At 37.9% G+C, this 21,229-nt stretch overlaps 1 protein-coding gene across 7 annotated transcripts in view; it reads right to left on the bottom strand.

Annotated features, from left to right (window-relative positions):
* Nucleotides 1–21,229, bottom strand: part of BIRC6 (baculoviral IAP repeat containing 6) — a 170,482-nt gene that overhangs the window by 18,087 nt on the left and 131,166 nt on the right. For all 7 annotated transcript variants that reach the window (XM_030268488.4, XM_030268493.4, XM_072927206.1 and 4 more), the window contains one exon: nucleotides 4,501–4,711. In XM_030268488.4, coding sequence (XP_030124348.4) covers nucleotides 4,501–4,711 — 211 coding nt within the window. The remainder of the gene's footprint in view (nucleotides 1–4,500; nucleotides 4,712–21,229) is intronic.

Raw genomic sequence — 21,229 nt, 5'->3', positions numbered from 1 at the left:
CGCTGCAGTCCTGCCTGGATTCATTCTCTCTCCAAACTATGTGATACAAGAGCGATCCAGAGACACCAGTAGGGCTCCAGCTTGGGAGGAGCAGTTACTGGAACTTCACAGCTCTCTCAGTACTCTATGAAGGAGGAGGCAGAATACCAGAAGTGAAGTCATAAAGCCAGTAAGATGCTTCAGCTCCTTCCTTGTGTGCTATCAGCCTGCACAGAAATTTGTGTATGCAGATAACTAGCAGTTTAACAAACTCCTGAACTTTAATTTAGGAAAAACCTTTATCTAAATGTTATGACTTCCAGAGTGGAGGAGGAGCCAAATATTAAATTCACACACAGAAACTTTCCCATACAGCTTTTCAGCCACTGAAGAAAAAGCAGAGAAACTGTCAACCCATATTTAAAGGGATGACAGTCACTAATATATTTGCTAGAAGATACAGCAGTGTACATGCTAATAATTTAAGCCATTAATTTAGCTTGTGCTAGAGATGACAGCCTTCTCTTTACGCTGTGCTAAATGAATAATGAATTGTACACTCCCAAGGCAACTTTAATTTTCAAAGTGTTATGTGTAGTTGATATAATTCGCGCCATTTCTAATATGATATATGTGATATTGAATATTTGTTAGAGTATACATGTTTGTTTTAGGATTCCCCCCCCACCCTCACAGGCGCAGGTGAGACCAGGTGTAGATTGGAAACTGATTTACAAGTAAGAAGGTACAGCTCGCCAGGAGATGGGCCATGGCTGGGGAGATACAGAAACCCCAGGTGCTGATTGTTCGCATGAATGACCCGAGATGGATATCATGGAAATCCTCAGACAGATACATGTGAATGCAGCGTTCCCGAATTCCCATAAATTTCATCAAGGATTCAACAAACTCTGGGCAGTGATTTGTTCTCCCTCATCACCAAAAAGGAAAATCTTATTAACATATAGACTCTGAATAGAAGAAAAGACTGATTGCTGAAATCTTGGCCTCAGGCGTAATTTTCCCTATAAAAACCGCTTGTACCAGGATTAAGGTGTGTGGGCTGGAGGAAAACCTCTGCTGAGGCTGACTCCTTGTTGCACACCCAGGGCCGACCCCGGGCTCGGCTCTGTTCTTTCCTTGTGGCTGGCTAGATAGAATTTGATTATAAAATAAATATTTTATTTTTCATATTAATTTGGCTGGACAAATTTTCATTTATAACAAAAGTCAATACTATTACTTACTCACCCATGCCTGGTAGTTGGAGGTAAATGTGGTGATACAGAATGATACCCTTATCAAAGCATTCACAGAGTACAGCTAATGAACCATTCAGCCCCTGTGCACCACAGGGACAGTGCTTACAGCACTGTGTTGCTTAGTCTTAGTCTCGGGCTCACTCTCTTGGGATAAAACTACCCTGGATTTGCAACCACAGCCCTCATGGATTCCACATTTATTCCTTCCAGTAATTCACACTTTCTTAAATAAATCCCTTGAAATAGGGCAAAACAGGCAAGGGACTGTGGAAATGACCACTGATGAAAGCTGGTAACCTTCTCCCAGATGGCTCCACCTACCCCCGCTTTGAAGCACTCTTTACATACATTAAGTGGAAGCATTCCAAACCAGAGGCTGCAGGACTGCTCTCTGCAGGCAACCATCAACTCAAAATGTGAGTTTCAGCATGCAGCAGAAGGAACTGATCATTGTTTTTAAAAGAAAAATAAATTAAAATAAATTAGGCCTTGATTCTTAGGGCCCAATTCTAAAGAAAATATTTTTTGTTTGAAAAATGCACTCTTTCACATAAAAGTTCTCCAAAATAGCAGTGAAGACAGTGAAAAGCCACAGCACAGAAAATGCCTCAAGCCCACTTGGTTGTAGTCCAGCATCCCCATGAAGCATAGTTAGGAATTTTAGAGGTAAGCTTGCTAGACAACACATCACATGAATGAGCCACCATCTCATTTTGCCAGAATAACCATTTGCCATGAAGCTCACCCCACAGTCGCTGGTTTTAATGAACCTGCTTTGCCACACATCAGCAGCTCCCTGCAGCAAAGGGCTCAGCCACCACAGCAAGCTCATGTCTCAAACTCAGCCCTCATGGCAACTCATGACACCAGCCTGACTGATCTCCAGTCACTGATGGATTTGACTCCCTAGCATTCAGACAGCCATGAGAGATCATCTCATACCTAAATGTCTACTCCATTATCCAAAAATTTCCCAATTTTCTAACAGAATATGATGGCCTTTGAAAGTAAAGGAAATTCAATGCTAACTGAAAACAAAACCAAACTGTTCCCCTTCAATTCTGGAACAAAGTGGACACTCCCAGTCCAACATGGAGATGACATTTGGCAGACACGCAAGTCTGCTGCTCAGAGGATGTGATGTTTTGCCTTTGAAACTAGAACCCATAATTTTGGGTTGTTGTTCTGCCAATTTGACCTAAAAGGAACAGCAGATTGTCCCATCTAAGAAATCCATGCCAATACTTGCTTATTTTCTGGCACACCTTCAACTAAAATGCTGAGAATTTAGTTGAAGGTGTGCCAGAATTCAAGCCTTCCACCCCAGTGACTCCACGCTGTCCAGGCTGTTGATGTTCATCCTTGTCTATACACTGCTTCAAAGACAAACAGCACTATGTTTAAACCACCCAGTGAAAGACAAGCTTTCCTTTTGTCCTAGTATAACAAAGTAATACAAGAAAATTGCACAGATAATGCACAAAGAACCAACCACAGAATTCTTATCAAATCCATGTAATATTAAAATTATTAAATGTTAATATTATTACCTATTAAAATAACTGTGACTCTAGAATTCTTTTTTGCTTCCAGATCCTAAGCTGGCACTGAAGAACTACTCATACTGTATTTACTTTATGAAATAGAAAAGAGCTTATGAACAGTAGTTGTGTACCACTCCCACAAAGAAACTTCTTAGGTTTCAGCCTGGGGAAGTGACATGGGAAGGTACAGGTCTCCATGGCCATTACATCTGAGGCTAATGGATGACCAGATTAGCAAAGAAAAAACAGCAATTCTAGCAGAGAATTACTTACACAGGTATTGGAAATGGATTACACAAAAGCCAAAGATCTTTCCTATTTTGAGAAGATTACATATACTATGTACATACGTATACATATGTATATACACATACTATGAGATATATAGATAATATTGCCAGCAAGCATAAGCTGACTTTTTTAGGTGGGTATCCAACATAAAGAACTGGGTTTTGTCCTTCCCAGCTCTGTTTGTTTTGCACTACACTACACCAGCAAAAAAAGTATCCCACTACAGGTACCTTACATGCTTGATAAGCAAGAGTTGCAGTCTCAGTCAAAAGGGATTGGAGAAATTGAATTGGTAAAGTCCAGTTCATCAGGAGCTACTAGAAAGAGTTTCCAATAATGAGATTCTTTCTCCAAAAGTCTCTCAGGTAATGGTTAGTAAACATTCCGAGTTAATAGTGGGAGAAAGAACATTCTCCACACACCTTTTCCTGATATTTTGTTTACCTTCTTCCTATGATGTTGCAGCATATGCTTAGGGACAGCACTAAATTTTGCAGAGAAGGACAGGTTATTATTTCTTAAGAAGCTGTCTTCAAATTGGAAGCAAGTAAACAGAATCAAGAAACCAATTGCTGGAAGCAGAAAATTATTAAAATAAAGAAATTAAAATTTGTATTGCAACATTGACAGTTATCAATGAAATGACAAGACTATGCAAATCTACCAGCTTATGTCTGTTATACCAAAACCATGCCCTGTAAATAGTATAGTAAACCAGACAGATACATACAAACACAAATCTAGATCAAACAGATAGTATATTCTCACTCTAGATGGCAAAATCCATTCAGAGAAATAGACAGAATTCAATCTCCTTTCACTGCTACATTCATAATAAGTAAAAACACATGTCCTGTTCCAGCCAGAACAGGGTTAATTTTTGCAGTATCCAGGAGAAGCCAGGACCCAGAGGTTACTGTACACTACCTCAGATCATTGCTGGGGCAGGGGAAAGGGACTCTCCTCTGGGAAGGAGTTCCTCCTGGTCAATAAGTGCAGTGGAAGGAGCAGTTGACTGGTGCCAGTTCCATACTGGAGGGAGCAGCTGCATAATACCTGTTCCCAGCTGGAGGGAGGGGTCAGCGTGGTGTAGCTGCAGTTGGATTGAGCTCTGTGATGAGCATTTCTGCATGTGAATAATCACTCTCTCTTTTGTACACTTTTGTTAATAATATTGTTGCTGTTTGTTCTCTTACCTCATTGCTGCTTCCAGTAAATTGTTCTTATCTCATCCTGTGATTTTTACCTTTTGGGCCACCAATTCTCCTCTCAGTCCACCACAGGGGGAGGGGAAGGTAGGAGCCAGCAAAGTGCAGTGTGGTTTGCAGTGTCTCAGTGGGAGCACTAAACTGGGGACTACCATTCCTAAAGCACAACCACACAATACAGTTTAAATGGATGGCAGGGCTGACACAAGTGCTTACCTCAGTCGGTTGGTGTATGTATCTACACAGGTCTTCATTTTAGCCAACAAGGTCCCAACAGAAGCTTGTGACTCCAGCTGCTCTTCCTCCTCTTCGCTACTTTCTCCCGACAGAGGAAGGAGTAACGGCACCATCGATGCACAAGAGGCAATAGCACGGAGCAATTCCAGCAGAGCTCGGTACAGGGGAACGTGTCGAGCCATATCCAAAACTACAAGAGACAAGCAGTTTACCAAAATTACTAACACTGGAGACCCTCTCACTGCTACTATGGATGCTTCAAATAGACAAGCTAGATTTTAGTAATTATTAAAATACTAATGAAATGTAATGATAAAATACAGTATTTCGTAATTGTAATTTTAAATTTGTGTTGTAACGGACCTGTAAAGAAAGAAATTGACAAGATACCTGGAAAACAAAGGTTAACAAAAGACACAAGAGGACAAAAGTGCCAACAAAGTATGGAGCAGGATTACCACATGCTATATTCATTTCTAGTACCTTAATATACACCCCAGGCTCAAACTGTATGCTGACAGTAACAGTAAACAAAAATCTATGGAGGAAAAATTGTAACCTATGGGTAGCAGAGTAGCATTTGCTGAATCTAGCAGCATAAGCATGTATAAAGACTTTCACATCACCCACTTTATTTACAATCACCTTCTCCTTTGGGAAAATTTCTCTGCATTATTAAAAAATATTTATGGTTCTTAAAGGAATTAAGTTATCTACTCAGTAGAAGTCCAGTTTTGCATCTTTTCTTGAAGAAAGGACTGTTTTAAGAACCATAATGTATCCTTCAGAGCATGCAAATTTTATCTGCATATATGTAAAACACAAAACAGTAAAGATGAGTAAAAACATTCACTAGGCAGGCAAATCTCACTGTCTTAATGTTTTTCCGTGTGATATATATGTGTTACAGAAGTAACTGTGGGTAGATATCAACTCCTCTGATTAGGAAGACAGGCAAAGATACACAATTCTAATGGATTCTCTAGCACCACATTGTTTATTTTTCTTCTCCGCTTGTTTGGACAAATATGTAATGGATGTCATTTCAACTGACTTTGTATCATTAATAGAAGTCCTGAAAATGTAGCAATAGGCAGATACTTTAACACAACTGCTTCCTCTGCCCCTAGGACATGCTATTTTTAACCTAACTGCAGAAAATATTTGATCTAGTTTAAAGTATTCATAAATAACTGAGTTTATGATAAAATAAATTTATTCTTTTTCCACCAAAAAACGTCAGACAACAAAAAGCCCCTGACAACTTGCATTAGGACAGAACAAAGCACAGAAGAACTCTTTATTGATTCATTTAGCACATCTCATCCTCCAAGCTAAAGCAGATCACAGACTTTCAACTCCTGTCACCAAACCCTTAGCTCTAAATACAGCATGATGGGACAGTATAAATAGTCAAGCTAAATTCAACAAGCCAGTTTATGCAGGTTTAAGGCTGGATTTATCTCTGCCAGGAGTTCTTTGATCAATAGCTTGCTTTTTGTCTTTTGAATCTATTACAATGGCCCAAACTCTTAACTGGGTGAAGTGCTATTGAATAGGAAGAAAATTCACCAGAACAAAATATTACTCTGCCACACCTGGTATCATGGCTCTAAAAATAACCCATATGAAAATACTCCATATATCTAAAGCAAACTGAATTTAAACATGGGCATTAGGAAAACCAGTTTCAATTAGCTGCTGATTCTTACCTTTACATATATATATTTTATATAGAAATGCCTCCATTATTTATGCTCAGTTGCTAGTGAAGAATGGTTGCCCACAAAAAAAAAAAATCTCCACAATATGTAAAAATAAACACATATAGATCTGCTGATGTGTGGATTAAAAAAAACCCCAAAACCACAAAAAAAAAAAAAAAAAAAAAAAAGGCAAGCATGGCAGTGAAAAAAAGGCAAGCATAAAATATATCCTACCACAGTGAAGCCCAGGCCACCTCCCACCTGTACTACTAAAGACCAAGTGGCTCCTCAATTTAATCAATAGCTGTTTATTATGAGGATGGTGAGTGAGGGAGAGATATGACCTCTTAGATAACCACAGCATTTCACTCTGGAAACCTTTTATTTATTTATCTTATTCATGAAATTTTCATAAGACCAGAATACATAATTTCAAATCCTTCAATGCTGGCTTGCCCTCTCCTTTGCTAAATGGATAGTTAAGTTCAAACTTACTATCATGAAAGGAACTGAACTGACATAACTTTAAAGTGGGAATGTTTTCCAGAGAGATGGGAGAGATTTCTGGTTTTAGCAGATCCAACTCACTTGCATTGCTTTGTGATAGTTCCCATGTGAAACAAATGAAATGCATTCACTTGGCTTCAATTTAAACAACCTTTTAGGGAACAACTACTAATTTCTATTACCTTAGTGCCAGACTCTCTGAAACTCAAGTTTTGGTACCATTATGTGTTTTATGCTATTTTTCTCCTTTATTATGCTTACTAAGAACATAATGTGACTCATGCAAGTATATTTTTCTGCCCAAATGCCTCAACTCCCTTCCATCCCCAATGTAAATCCCCAAAATGTTAATCAAGACTGGATACCTAGATAAATATCAGAAAAACTTGCTTGAAAGAACCCAGAATTGGCAAATTACTGTTTATTATCTTTATCTGGCAGTTCACCTACGCCTTGTGCCTACTTTGCTTTCAGTTGAAAGAATGCCAAACTGATTACAGTGTATGCTTAGTGCAGATACAGCTCTGCTTTCTGAAAGAGGTGAAGAAGACTTGAGCAGTTTGTTGAGCTATATGTAAGTTTTAAGACACTATGTTTAAGCCACTAGGACAACAGGACACTCTATAAATTACACCCCTGGCCCAGATCTGCTCTTTGCTAACTGTCCATCTCTTTCTGGTGTGACCAGCTGCAGCTACAGATGTCCCAACAGCAATTTTCTGGACTGACAGAGGCTTAACACAACCAGCAGCGTTCCAAGTAGAACTTCAGCTCTGGCTGTGCCACTCGCACTCCATCACTGTCCTCGCTGCTTTTAGCGTTTGCAGCACATTTAGTCAGGATTTCTGAATTAGATTTTTCCTTCAGATATCATTATGTATTTCATAAATATAAATATACATTACACAGGTTTATAGTACAGAAATTTTGATCCTGTAACAAAGTCCTTAAGGGAACTGAAATGCTACAAACATGAATTAAAACATAAAATACAAACCTGCAAATTAAAAAAGCCTATCTCCATCAAATAAAGGCAACAGAACTTTTGGACTACTGTCCTCACATACAGGTATCTGGCCAACTAAGATGACAACAATTTGGATTTCAAGCAAATATAAACTGTAGTGAAGAACATGCGTTAAAAGTAAACCACTGCATTCTTCAAAGTATGCTCTCCCTTGGGAACATATCCAGCTTTTTTTGTCTGACTCAATTGAGCAATGAAGGTGTATCATGACACTACCTGAATTAAATATGATAACTTTTCTTATAGGAAAAAATATCCAACACACCATGAAACAGAAACAAATACTTCTGCTTATACAAGACCTATAATTTGATACCATTATGAGATATTTAATATGTCAGAATCTTTTTATATGGGTACTTTGGTTGTGTAAGAAGGCACCAACAGCCTTTGAGTTATATGGGCATGCATGTAAGCACACCAATCTGCAAATACACAGCATTCCTAAGAAAATGAAAATGGGAGATTAAAATTCTTGGCTTTGTAAAAATGACAGATGGATATTTATCCAGGAGTCTGTGTTATCTCAAGGACAAAACAGTTACTAGATAATGACAGATAGCTTTTACACAGAGCTCAGTTTGGGTCTCTCAGTCTCCTGTACTGAGTACACTCAGACCACCCTGGCTGTCAGGCTCCCACCAGATGTGGTGTCTGTCACATCTGTGCTTTTTTGTGCTGTTCGTGCTCCCTGATTCTGCGGGTCAGTGAAGTGCTGAGAAACGTTCAGGTCCCAGCACCACAGACCTGTTCAAAAGTTCCCCCTTGTTGACTCTCAAACAGAACTGCTGCCCCAGAGAGCCCGCCTGAAGTTCTGCTGGGTTTCCTGAGCCCTTCTTCAAATGATTACTATATAACACACACTTACATCAAAAGAAAAGATTAAATTATTTCATTTCTAGACTCAAGGCAGGGATTTGCACTCAGGTTAAGCATCCTTGTCCTCCTTAACCAGGGCTGTTAGCATAGATCTGCCTAGGGACAAGGTGGTGTTTCAGAGAAGGCTCCAAAACCAGAGCTGGGAACTGACTTCTGCACCAGCTGACCCAAGCTGCTTCCCTCACAGCCTGCCATGGGATTCTCAACTGCACTGAGTCAAGGTCTCAGCTTTTGGCTATACCAGCAGTTAACCACTTCAACCAGCAGAGTATTAAGCAGAGCACAGGCTAAAACCTCCAGCTGAACCTGGAGCAGGAGCAGGCAGCTGCAGGACACCACCTCTGCCCCTCGCCGGGGCCCAGGGGCAGCTGTGACAGCCCAGGGTGACACAGCAGGCCAGGAGGTGACAGAGAACAGCAGGGCAACAGCACCATGAGCGGGTGGCCAGATGATGACAGCAGTGCTCTTAAAGGCTGGAATACCAGTGGTACTACATATAACTGTTAACAATAGCATTTTTATCACTGTCTTTATTTTACTAATTAGACAATTAGGACTGGACATATCCTAAAATGGGTCAGTGTCTTACTGCCCCTGATAATCAGCAAGGAAGTTCAGGGGCAAAAGGCAGCATATATATTTACTCCCAATTCACATCAAAAAAGTACCTCAGGTCTAAATTTATTCTGTCGCACTTGTGAAAAGCAGAAACCTCAGCAAGGCCACTGGCATTTGCTAAGATATGTAGGGATGACAAACATCTGGAAAACATCTCATGGTTTAGGGGAATTCAGCTAGTCTCTTGCCACAATATGTGCTACTTAGATGCTGAATGATGGCTAATTAGGTAAAAAAATAGAGATTTCATTACTAAATCTCCCTTAGATGCTAGGAACAATCAGTCTGATTTGTGTGGAAAGGAGTATGACTGAAGTTGTGTTAAGAAGTCTTGGGTTCCACAAACTGCTGAGCATCCGTCTTTTGAAAACTGCAGTGTTTCACATGCCTAAACATCATGGGATGTTAAGGCATTTTTGAAAACTTTTAACCTCTGCCTACTTATTCCTGGGAAACAATTGATTAACACTTAAAGATCATGTGTGATTTCAGAAGATTTCAATTGCTTTCCACAAATCTATTTATTCATCACTAATATAGGTCTATTTCTTACAAATATCTAAGACTAGCCATATGCAGTTACAACCTTAATATAATGAAAAAAGTGTATGAGAGCAGGTAGTTTCACAGGATCAAGGTATCACCTGAAATTTAATATATGTATCTGAAGCAAGATAATGACCCAACTGAGTCTAATACTACTTTGATTTCTTTTAATATCATACAATATTCAAACAAAGAATAGCCATGCCTAATGGCCCATTAAATAGACAGTACTGAATAGCAATAAATTTTTTTGCAATTGATTTAACATCCTCAGTTCAACTTAACTGGCTATGAATAAGATTATTTCCATTGCAAGTATATTTAAAATATCACAAAGAATATGCACATTTATTCTAAAATGAAGCAAACTATTAATATAGCATATCCATTATATAAACAAATCTTGACACTTTACAGCAAATTAAAGAAACAAATACAGAAGAATAATTAGTATGAAAATCATGAAAAGTTCTTATTTATTTGCATCTAATGTCAAGGCCTTGCCCACTGTGATTCTCACTGTGACTGTATGAGGAATTCCTACCTCAAAGGAGCCCAAAACTTGTTGTAAAAAAACTCCCAAACAGCCACTTGAGAAAAAATAAACAATCAACACCTTTACCAGTTTTACAGCTATGACACTGCTAGATGCAGACACTCCTTGCTTCTGTGCTCTGAGAAAAGCTGTCTATATATGCTCTCAATCTATCTCCTGCATATAACTTCTCATTTTCTGCACTCATTATTTAAGGACTTTGTGAATTCCAGTTATTTTAGAGGTCCTCAGAAGTATTTTTGTTCTGTACAATCTCATTTTACTTCAGACCAATACACATGACTGATGCTCTGCCTTTGTTGAAGGAAAGAAGGTTGTGTTGGCAGACATAGCAAGAAGGCACTACTGGAAACTCTTCCAAAACTACAGTCCTTTTATTTCTTTTCTCAAAGAGATCTATCACTGCAAATATGAGAGAGATGATAATGAGTGATCAATTAAAAGGAAGTAGCTGAAAAGAAAAACGTGCTCAGGAAAGAACCCCTATGGAAACCCCAGAAATATAAGGGAGGCCTCCTTCTTGCATGGGGTAAAGCATCCAGTGACCCTAGAGATGCCTCCAAATCTCATTTCTTATTTTGTTTTGAGTCTATTCAGTAAGATGCTTCAGCTTTCTGAGAAGTATAAATAATTGTGTTTTGTTAAATATTCATCCTAAAGTAGCCATCTAATCCTACCTCAATTGTGAAAGATAACCACCAGTTATGTAGAGTACCTGAAACTGCTTTATTCATATCATGTACAAATGCTCAGAATTTACTACAGTGTATCCAAGTCTCCCCTGAAAAAGCCCCAAGAAAATATCTATGTATTCTGAGTGACCTATTTTTTCTTTCATAGTAATAAAGTTCAAAAGACATGGGATTATCAACTTAAGAAGCTCAAAGTAAAATAAGACATTCTTATTACCCTGCAACTTACTAAAGTTTAAGACCAATGTTAAGACCGTGACTACAGAACCACACTCACCTGACACATTTTTCTTTTTTATTTCATGCTTTTTAACCTCCTAAGAAATTAAAAGTAAGATCCAAAAGTTCTGTCAATTCCACACCATTTTTAAAACATGCTTTGTAATGAGAGGACATTTTTTTATGCCTCAGTATGTTATTCACCCATAGCCATGATCAGATTAAAGACTTCAGGATCTCATTATCACATTAAAGACCTTCAGCTGCTATAAACATCGCTGTTAAAATAAACAAAAACAAAACCAAAAAACCCCCCCCCAAAAAAAAACCCCACACAAAGGAAACACTAATTTTGTGGTTTTAATTAAAACCTTCAAAAGAAAATCTTGTGGCCACATATAATGCCAAGCATGAGTGAAGCACTCTGTCTTTCCAACAGGGCCACACACCATTTTGCTAAATATTTAAAACCTGGAGCCGTTCTTCAGCCCCCATTTGCTGCATCTTTGCAAACATATGATTTATGAATGCAGTCCCTGCTGCAGGCAATAGTGTCGGTTCCAAATACGTCATGCTCTGCTGCCTCTTGATTTTCTGTTTCAGAATCAACCCAGGGCAAGCCTCTTTTATAATAGGCCTAATTAACACGCTGTGCTCTGCTCTGCTTTGATAGAAAAGGAGATTGCCCACAGAGTAGTTCAAAATCAGATCTCTAAGAAAACATTAGCCTTTGGGTAAAAATAAAACAGAAGCTTTCCAAATACATCAATACTACATCTTGTAGTAATTTAATTAGCTTTTTTCTTCACTTATTTTAAAATAGGAATAACACCAGCATTTTCACAGTACTGTTTTCAGTATTAGGAAAAATGACATCAGGAAAGATTAGTCCCTGGAATGATAAAGCACGAGAAAGAGGTTAAGCACCCTTACAGGCCATGAGTCACAAAACCCATGTCAGAGCAGAACAATACAAAAAGGGTGGGTCTCTGAATTTAATGGGTACATTGTCATGCTCCAAATTATTACTAGTATTGTTCAGATACAACTTGAAAATTTTGTCCTTCTGATGTCAGCACTGAGTCCATTAGCAGTCAAAAAAAATCAGGTCAAATGTTAGAAAAGCTGATAATCAATTATAAACTAATTACTGAGGCTGCATTCAATCATTAGTATCACTTCAACACCGTGTGCATTTCCCCCTTTTATCAAAGAGATAGGACAGACATGGAAAAGAGAGAAGGGTGACTAATCACAAGGTATAGAATGAGCTGTTGCACTATCTAAAATGAAATAAAGACATTGTAGCCTCAGTGACTAATGAAGGGTATCATAAAGACATTGCCTTTAAATTATGAGTGGTAAAAAAAGTGTGCAGAATTGCACTGATCAATATGTCCAAAGGAAAGGGCAACCATTAGAAGAAATAGTGCCATTTGTACAAGAGTATACACTACACAATACATCACTTCTAAGGTTTGGAAAAGCTTAACACTAAATGTCAGGGTAGTAAATATTATCACAGGTTCAAAAGTAATTGGGTAAATTGATGTAAGAACAGGCCATCAAGGGCTAATAAATGAGGGGACACCACCCTTGGCAACATACTAACAATACCAAAGCAGTATCTGCATGTCAGCCCCATCTCTATATTCTCTCTGTTACTGTCCACTATTGGTGATAAAGTGGCAGCCTAACAACCATGGTCTGTCTTGGCGTTGCTATTACTGTGTGTTCCAGGAAACTTGGATAAAAAAAGTGTAACGGAAAGGAAAACTGCTCAATTAGGCAAAATGCACTGCTCAGGGAAGTCGGTCAGTCATCCGTAGTGCAATAATGAGCACTCAAAACTAGTGCTCTTAACCATTTCTGGTTTGCTTATTTTTTAAAGACCATTTGATTTTGGTGGAATTGAGTACTTTCAGGAAAGTTCTGTTTACAAGTCAAGTCAAACAGCACTTTTCACACATGAATCCATGAATCCAGAAAAAACCATTTGCCAGAAAAGTGCAAGGCACCATTTCATTAGGCCAAAATGTATAGTTCGATAAACAAGACACCATTTCCTGCATTTGAAAGGATGGGAAAAAGAAACCGAAAGAGTACAAAAGACATGAAAATCAAACTGAGCTTTTAAAGTGTAAGTGACTACTAAAGCCATGCATGATCCCCAGTTTTCGAGATATTAGTATTTAATGCCACACTCTAGTCCTTCATAATGGAATCCACCAGGGATCACTCTGTGCCATTAAACAGAACTCCAAACAAACCTGAACAGGTGGTCAGGTAATGGAGAGATTCTTCTTGGAGTCTACAGAGGAATCTTATATGGGGCTTGGGAATACATCATCAAGCAAGAATAATTAATGAAATCTAAAAATGCAAAATTGTGTATTCATTGCATTTATGTGATCAGTGTAGAAAGGCTGTGAGCAAAGTACTCAAGAGTAAGCACAAACTACCACAGGATCCAACTCCAACACAACTTTTAATCTCTCTCCTCTGAAAGAAAGCTGGATTTACCCATTACCAGTTCTTAAAACCAACAAAATATGGAGGAACCCAATTAAAGCATAAAGGTCTAACCAAGTCATGTTTGCACTGAAATCTAGAAAACAAGTGGTATTGTCAGAAGCATCAATGATCCAGGAATGTTCTATATTATCAAACAAATAAAGAACAATATAGAGAAAGGCATAAATAAAAGAAAAAATAATTTAAAACTATATATGAAAAATGTGAAGAAAGACACAGGCATTTAGAGACTGCATGAGAATAAGTTGTTTGCCTGGTTAAAGGGATGAAAAAAACCTTACTGCTAATACAACCCACTAAGGCATTTAGTAAGATAGAAAGGACCAATGATTTCTATTTGAGGTCGATATACTAAAATAAATCTAATAATAAAGGTAAGCTAGAAGTATCAAATTCATCTTCCACTAAGAAAAATAAAAAATATTTTCTGCAGAGAAAAATACAAGATTTAAATATTCTGCAGACAAACTCTTTCTTAAAAAAGTTAAAAATAAGTTAAAAATAAATAAGGAGCTGGACACTTGTTTATCATGACATCTTAAGTGTTTCAAGTGTGCAGTACTACACAGAGATGAAAGGAAAGGTATTGTCACTACCCTTAGAACGTGGATCGGGATTTTAAAATAAATGTTAAACTGGCTTTCATCATTCCTGCAATGGAGAAGGGAATAGTGATTTCACTGTTTTTGGCAGAGGAGTGGGCAAGCAGCCACCTTGAAATGGTACTCAGTCTGAGCATTACCTCTTCCAGGCCATAAAACAGTCACTAGTATTTCAGAATAAGATAGGAATCCAAAATAAGATGGAAACCTGCCATTTCATTGAACCTGATGCAGAAATAGATGCAGAAATTCAAAATTAGCTAATGAAGTTGTAGAGCATTTTAAAACCATTACTTCAGCAGATGGAAAAAGGCCAAGATTTGGGTCTTCTGCTCTGTCAGCAGAGGATACCAAGAGTGTTACTGGAATGAAAGGATGTGCAATTGCTGTGCTTTATTTTTCCTGTATGTGTGAGCACACCTACAAGATCATGTCCTCAGGGGATAAAAAGGAGACTATTTAAGCATCTCATTCTGCATTCAATATCTAATTATTTTGCTTGGCCAAGATAGCAGAGCTGCTGCGCATATGCAAAACAGAACTTTTATCACTCTGGTGTATTTTTCAGAGAATAGTTGGTTCTTTAAATACCAAGACGGGCTTCTAGGAAACACACAAAGAGCACACTGAAAAGTTACAGCTTCCTTGAGTCTAAGCTAAATGAAAGGTAACCCTTTGCACTTACAGGATATTCAAAGTGCCTTAGTGTGCAAATAGCTCTTATGTGGTAAATATACCAACCAATTTAATATATGATAGGAAGAATCATCTCTAAGACTTCTGGAATAGGGAAATTTTCACCTTCCTGCAACCTCATGCAAGTTCATGCACCACTTATTAAAATGGATCGTTCCCCATTACATTACAGCAAAGCAACAAAAAATAACTCAAAATAAAATACAATACTCTTTTGTTAATAAACTGCATTATTCTGATGGGAGGACAAGAAGATACAAATCCCATCAATAAAAAAATTATACTTTGTGTTGGAATAATTTGCCATAGACTACTCTTCAACCACAGGGATCCATTTCCTTGGATTTGTACGCAGGACTAAGAATACCCTCAGAGGATAGTAAGACAGGAAATACTCTGAGTGGGAAGTGTCTGCGTAACAATAAGGGAAGTGCCAGATACATTTACAATGTTTTATCTTCAAAAACACGAGAGGAAAAAAGGAACACAAAAGAAATAAATGACAAATAAGGCTGTTACTGTCCAGAAAATTAAAACCTATCACTTACTAAATAAATAAGACTTTCAACTGCTGAAAATGAAAGTCAGCCTTCAACACGGTAAGTTCTTCAAATGCACATTGAGCCACACACCACAGCTGACAAAACTCTTCCCTGAAATTACAGTGAGCTTGCTCGTAGGAAAAGCAAAGCAAAAATGTCTATGACAAACCCTGGCAATCTGCTCTGCACATGAACAGAAAGGGATTGTTAGTTTCTTTAGTCAGGAAATTTTTAGCAGCTTATCTAATTGTGCTGCCACTACTTAGGAAAACCACTAATATGGAGAAACACAAAAAACTGAAAATGTGTTACAGTTCTTTCAGAGGTCTCTTGTGTACCTTAAAACATTTGTGTCCTGTTAGTGGTTACTGTATCTTAGCAGGAAGGCTCAATATTTTAAAAAAAAAGGAAGAAAGCACATTGGACATTTCTGTTATGTAGGAACTGTAGGACATACAGTGTGGTGTCACATTTTCCTCTGAAGTCATATTCTCTTTTCAAAAAAGACTGGGCCTATTGCTAACAGGGCATGATTTTTACAATTAATTTTTAACGCCTCTAGTAAAATCTGTGAGTGTTTGTAGCATGTGGCACTGCAGAGCAATCTATTTCTCATATCCACGCTCATATTCCCATAATTACCAAGTCTAAATGTAACCACTCGAGATGTAATGTCTAACCAGAGTAAGATACGAAAAAATGGTAGGACTGGTAATATTTATTCTGGAAATTTTGAAAGATGCAATGTGGTATCTCCAATTTTAAAGGGCTGGCTGAACACCTTTACCAATTACCCTCAGTGGGGAAACAAATCCATTACTTATAGACCCCTAGGCTTTCCCTGTGAGCAGGGATACAGCTACCAGTGCTGGCTTCCAGCTGATGAAGGGAAAAAGGGAACTTCTGGGTGAAACACCCCTGAGCCTTAGCAATGAGACAAATGGTCCAGGAAAGCCTAAGGATAGGCTCTCTCCACACTAAATTTCACTTCCTTGTGCCTTGAAACAGTCAGGGCAAAGGTCTGCGCTGTTTTCCCAAAACTAAACAGCCATCACAAGATGGTGACAGAGGAAATTTCACTGAACACTCATGGCCAAACCCAGACACTTTTGAAGGCAATGTCCAGGCCTTTTATTTCTCAAGTGAATAATTAAAAGTAAGCATACAGAAACCAATCTCAGGAATGAAACTAACGCCAGCTGCATCTCATGTATGATTTGTTAGCTTCTACACATCCTTGTATCAAGGATCAGCATCTAACAGTATTTCCTGAAAGAAAACTCATCTGCAGGAGGCAGGAAGGCAAACACCACGGTTTAGTTTCCTTTTACTTAAGACATATTATACAGTGGAGTGCAAGGCATAAAGGTCTGTGAAAAAATCTGTCTCTGCTTAGTACCAGAAGAATTATGTCTAAGTGGATCCAAAGGGGAATAGTAAAAAATAACAGGTCCTTGGCAGGCAGATACATAAGCAGTCTGTTGCTCAAGCTTTCAAAACAGTGATATTATCCTATAACTACAAAGGTCCAGAAATCCATAGTGGTCTCAGATGAGGAAGAAATCTTGTTTACTTAGGTTTTCCAGACTGTCCTGTAAAGAATCTTCAGAAGCTTAGTCATCAATTTCAAAAATTGCCGTTATTTAAGGCTCACAAAAAGAAACTGACAGACAAAACTCCCACCCCACTCTTGATTCCAGAGTAAAATATTCTATCATTTAGGCAGCAGGACCAAAAAAAAAAAAAAAAAAAAAAAAAGTGGATGAGAAGGAGAAGGAAGAACAATGTGGGATGTAAGAAGCCTGACGGAAATCTCATTTTTACCTCTCCTATTTATCACCTGATATTTCTTGATTATCTTAACCATGGAAATCCATTCCTTCTGGAAAATTTAATGGGCACTTTAATTCACTGTGATTAAGTAAGGGGCGGCAGAGGTCACAAGCTAGTCTGAGGTATGCTCATGCAGCTGCAAAATATAACACCAGCTAAAAAAAAACAATGAAGATCCGCCAGTTCATGAATTTATGTTTAAAAGCCATATCATATAAAACAATGTGCAGCACAGGAACAGATAAAGATTGATACAAAGGTCCAGTGTCTCAGTGAACTTTGCTAAATACCAATTTGCTTTAAAAAGCCCCTCCAGTTAGCTCTTTGTAGCAAGCCTCAGCCTTGAAAAGACCAAGTGTTTTATCTGTCATGCAATCCAGTATCCAATTACAAATCAAATCTAAGCTACTTCATTCCTACAACTAGGTTTTTAATTTTCAAAGATTTCAATGCCATGATGTTTCAATACATAATTAGTCCTTATAAATTAAAACAAATTTCTGCAAAACAATAGAGCTGAAATTTATAATGTTCTTTCATAAATCTTTTATACTATTAACCAGTCGAATGGATAATCAGTTTTGACATTTAAAAAAATTGTTATAGTTCTAATCCAAAAGCAGTGTCTACTAGAAAACAGTCTGCTACTTCAAATGCTTTGAAAATACAAGCATATATTCATATTCTCTTGCAATAGGATATAAGAAGTTTTGTGGGCTAATATTTTCATCCTCTTATTTCAAAACTATTTTCAAATAATAATAACCAGAGGAAAGAAACATATAAAAGATACTGGGAGTGCAGTAATCTCTGGGTTTGTTTTGTTTTTCAAGATCAGTCATCTGAAAACAGACAAGATGTGTTCTTTCTCAGATGGTAATATGCTTTAAGGACTTTGGAGAAAGAAGAAGTTGGTGTAGCACTGCAGTTCCCTGAGAACCACCCTCCTGGACTACAATCAGTTCTCACTACTCTACTTGCCCAGTAAGGACTCAATATTCACTTACTGGACTCCTCTAACACACCAAAATTTATGAAGATGAGAACTCAAAAACTGATACTTGAAAGCCCTAATATTCGTACAGAAGCATGAATCCTACAGTCAAACATTGTGAAGGAATAATCTCAAAAACCTGCTGTCTTTGATTAAAAAAAAACCTCTCTTGAGCTGCAGAGAACAGTACTGAATCAGAACTGAAGCACTCCAGAAGTTACTAACCACTTTAGAAAGGTACAATACCCATAGAAGAGATTCTTTGTGGTATAAGTAAAGAAGAGAAAAATTAAGATTGTCCAGTGTCAGAAGGGCACCACACTTAGCTGAAATCCTTAACTCAGGAACATTCATCATCAGTCAACAACTTCTGAATTGCTTCAGTACTTGAAGACAGTAATTTAAATACTTCTCTTTGAGCAAGTACATTACATGTCATGTTCCAAAGGCTGTTTTTTCTAAACTTTATTCAATTGTCAAACATAGGACTTTTTTTGACAAAATAGCAGTGTCCATTCTGACCATGGTCATAGGAATTGAGCTTGACCAGTACCAAGAGAAGCTGGTCTTGGAAGGGCTGTGGCAGAAGAAGTGGTACTACTTCATATCTATTTAACTGACTTCTTAATGCAGAACTATTTCAGAGCAAGGGGGAGAAACTTCTGTAGTTAGTTATGAGAGAATTCTGAATTTTTCCAAGGGTATTTTGGGTCAGAATCTAAGTTACAAAATCAGGAAAACCTCTAGGCAATAGCCAAAAGAACAATAAAGTTCCTCAATCAGAAGGAAATCAAGATGGAGTGTATAGCTGAAGTGTCAAAATCAAGTCAGTGCTGAGCTGAAATACATAAAAGAGCCATGAAAGAGAATAGTAAGAAAGGTAAATAAAAATAACTTGTGTTGCTTCAGATGGAAGACCTGAGTCCTTCCTCTTTTTTTTCAGCAGAAGAGTAAAAAAACAATTTAACTGAAAAACCACCAGACCTCATAAAGGGAAGTTTGTGGAGGTTGTTGGAAAAGAAAACTAGAGTACACCACCCTACAGAATATATGTGTTACCTCATTTCAATTACTTTCCTGCATCTTAGGGAAAATTCAGAACAACTGCAAGGGAAAACAGTCTTCATGGACAACTGATCTTTTGGATTTCATTAGAGTATTGTAACCTAAACAGATTTTAAAGTTTAGACATGACATGAGTAAAACCATACTATTTTAATGAAAAAAATACAGCACATAGAATGATTTTAGTATACACAAAAATACAAATTCTACAAATTCATAAAAATACATGAGGAAAAATAAAACATACACTTAAGAGAACCTGCTTCTTTTGCAGTTGTGATGCTCTGGGTGTACCACATTACTCATGGTTGTAGTGTGTAGTGGGATAATGATCACTGAAGGATCAGGGCTGTAAATTGTTGAATTTAAACCACAGGGTTTTTACAAGATAGCTTGGCAACTTCCCCTGAAGTATGAATACCTCTAAAATATGACATACATTTGTACTGCCTAAGGTCTATTCACATGCAATAGAAGTGACTTCAGCGGTAATGAACAGAGTGACCTCTAATCAACCAAATTTGCCCTGCTCCCAGAATACCATATAAATCAGTTACTGCGCAGCTGCCAAAGTCTTACTAAGTGCTTGAAAGCTCTTCCTAGATGGAAGTAACAGAATTAAATTTAGGATGTTTTTGGATACCGGTGTCCAAACTCCAAATACTATATAGCCATGTAATGTTCACCCCGAAACAGGTGGGTTTATTACTGCCATCTATAAAATGTACTCCCAGACTCTTAATGTTATCTTACACAAAATGTAAAGTATCTCCCCATCTTTCCAAATATTGAGTATTATGGATAAATCAAGGCCTTTTCTAATCAACCTACATTACACACTTCATTCATGTGAGAAATCTTGCATGAAATTTTCTCTTCAAACTGGAGATGCATTGTAGCTATAACGAAGTTATTTGTAAATGCCAGCTTCCACCGAACATGGATGAATTCCTTGAGTTTCCTATAACTGACAAATGTTAAGTCTGACAACCTTTATTTGCTTCTTCTCAAACAGCAACTCTTTGCCACCACTGACAGCTTAAGCAGCTACTTCCCCGTCCTTACTGTGTTGTGCTGGAGATTTATTTTTGGCTGGGTCTGTTTCCCAAATCCATTCATGTCATGTTCACACAGACACGCATACCAATGCAATGGCAGGATGTGAGGGACAAACACCATCAGACATGGCAAACACTGCATCTGAATCACGCTGTGCATGAGGCATCTCTGCCCCTCACTTGTGTGCAAGGGCAGCCCAGACTGATTTCTTTCCCAGGGCTCACAGGAGCAACTGAAGTGACAGTTGCAGCACAATTATAAAAACAGACCACAATGAGACCTCATCCATGGTAATAACCAGGCCAAGAAATGTTTCAGGATTTTTTTGCTTCTCTCTGTGGGTACATTGTAATTAGCTGGTTATTTGCAGTGAAGCTGCAAATATATCATTAATCTTTAAGTAAAATATTCACGTTGCACAACTTCCCTCTTTCACAAGGGATGGGGTTTGATATGGAACATGTGAGGGTTAATACAGTTCAGTGGCTTGAAAATTCTGTTATTGCTAGGTGCTGTCAGCAATGTGAATGGTCAGAACACACAGGTGAAAATTCCCCCATCTTTGTATCTCTCAGTGGATCCAAATGAATACAGAAATACATTCAAGATATGTAGACACAAAACGATTGCCA

This window comes from Taeniopygia guttata, chromosome 3 (genome assembly GCF_048771995.1).
Source record: "Taeniopygia guttata chromosome 3, bTaeGut7.mat, whole genome shotgun sequence".
NCBI lineage: Eukaryota > Metazoa > Chordata > Aves > Passeriformes > Estrildidae > Taeniopygia > Taeniopygia guttata.
This window is presented reverse-complemented; position numbering and strand designations above follow the sequence as displayed.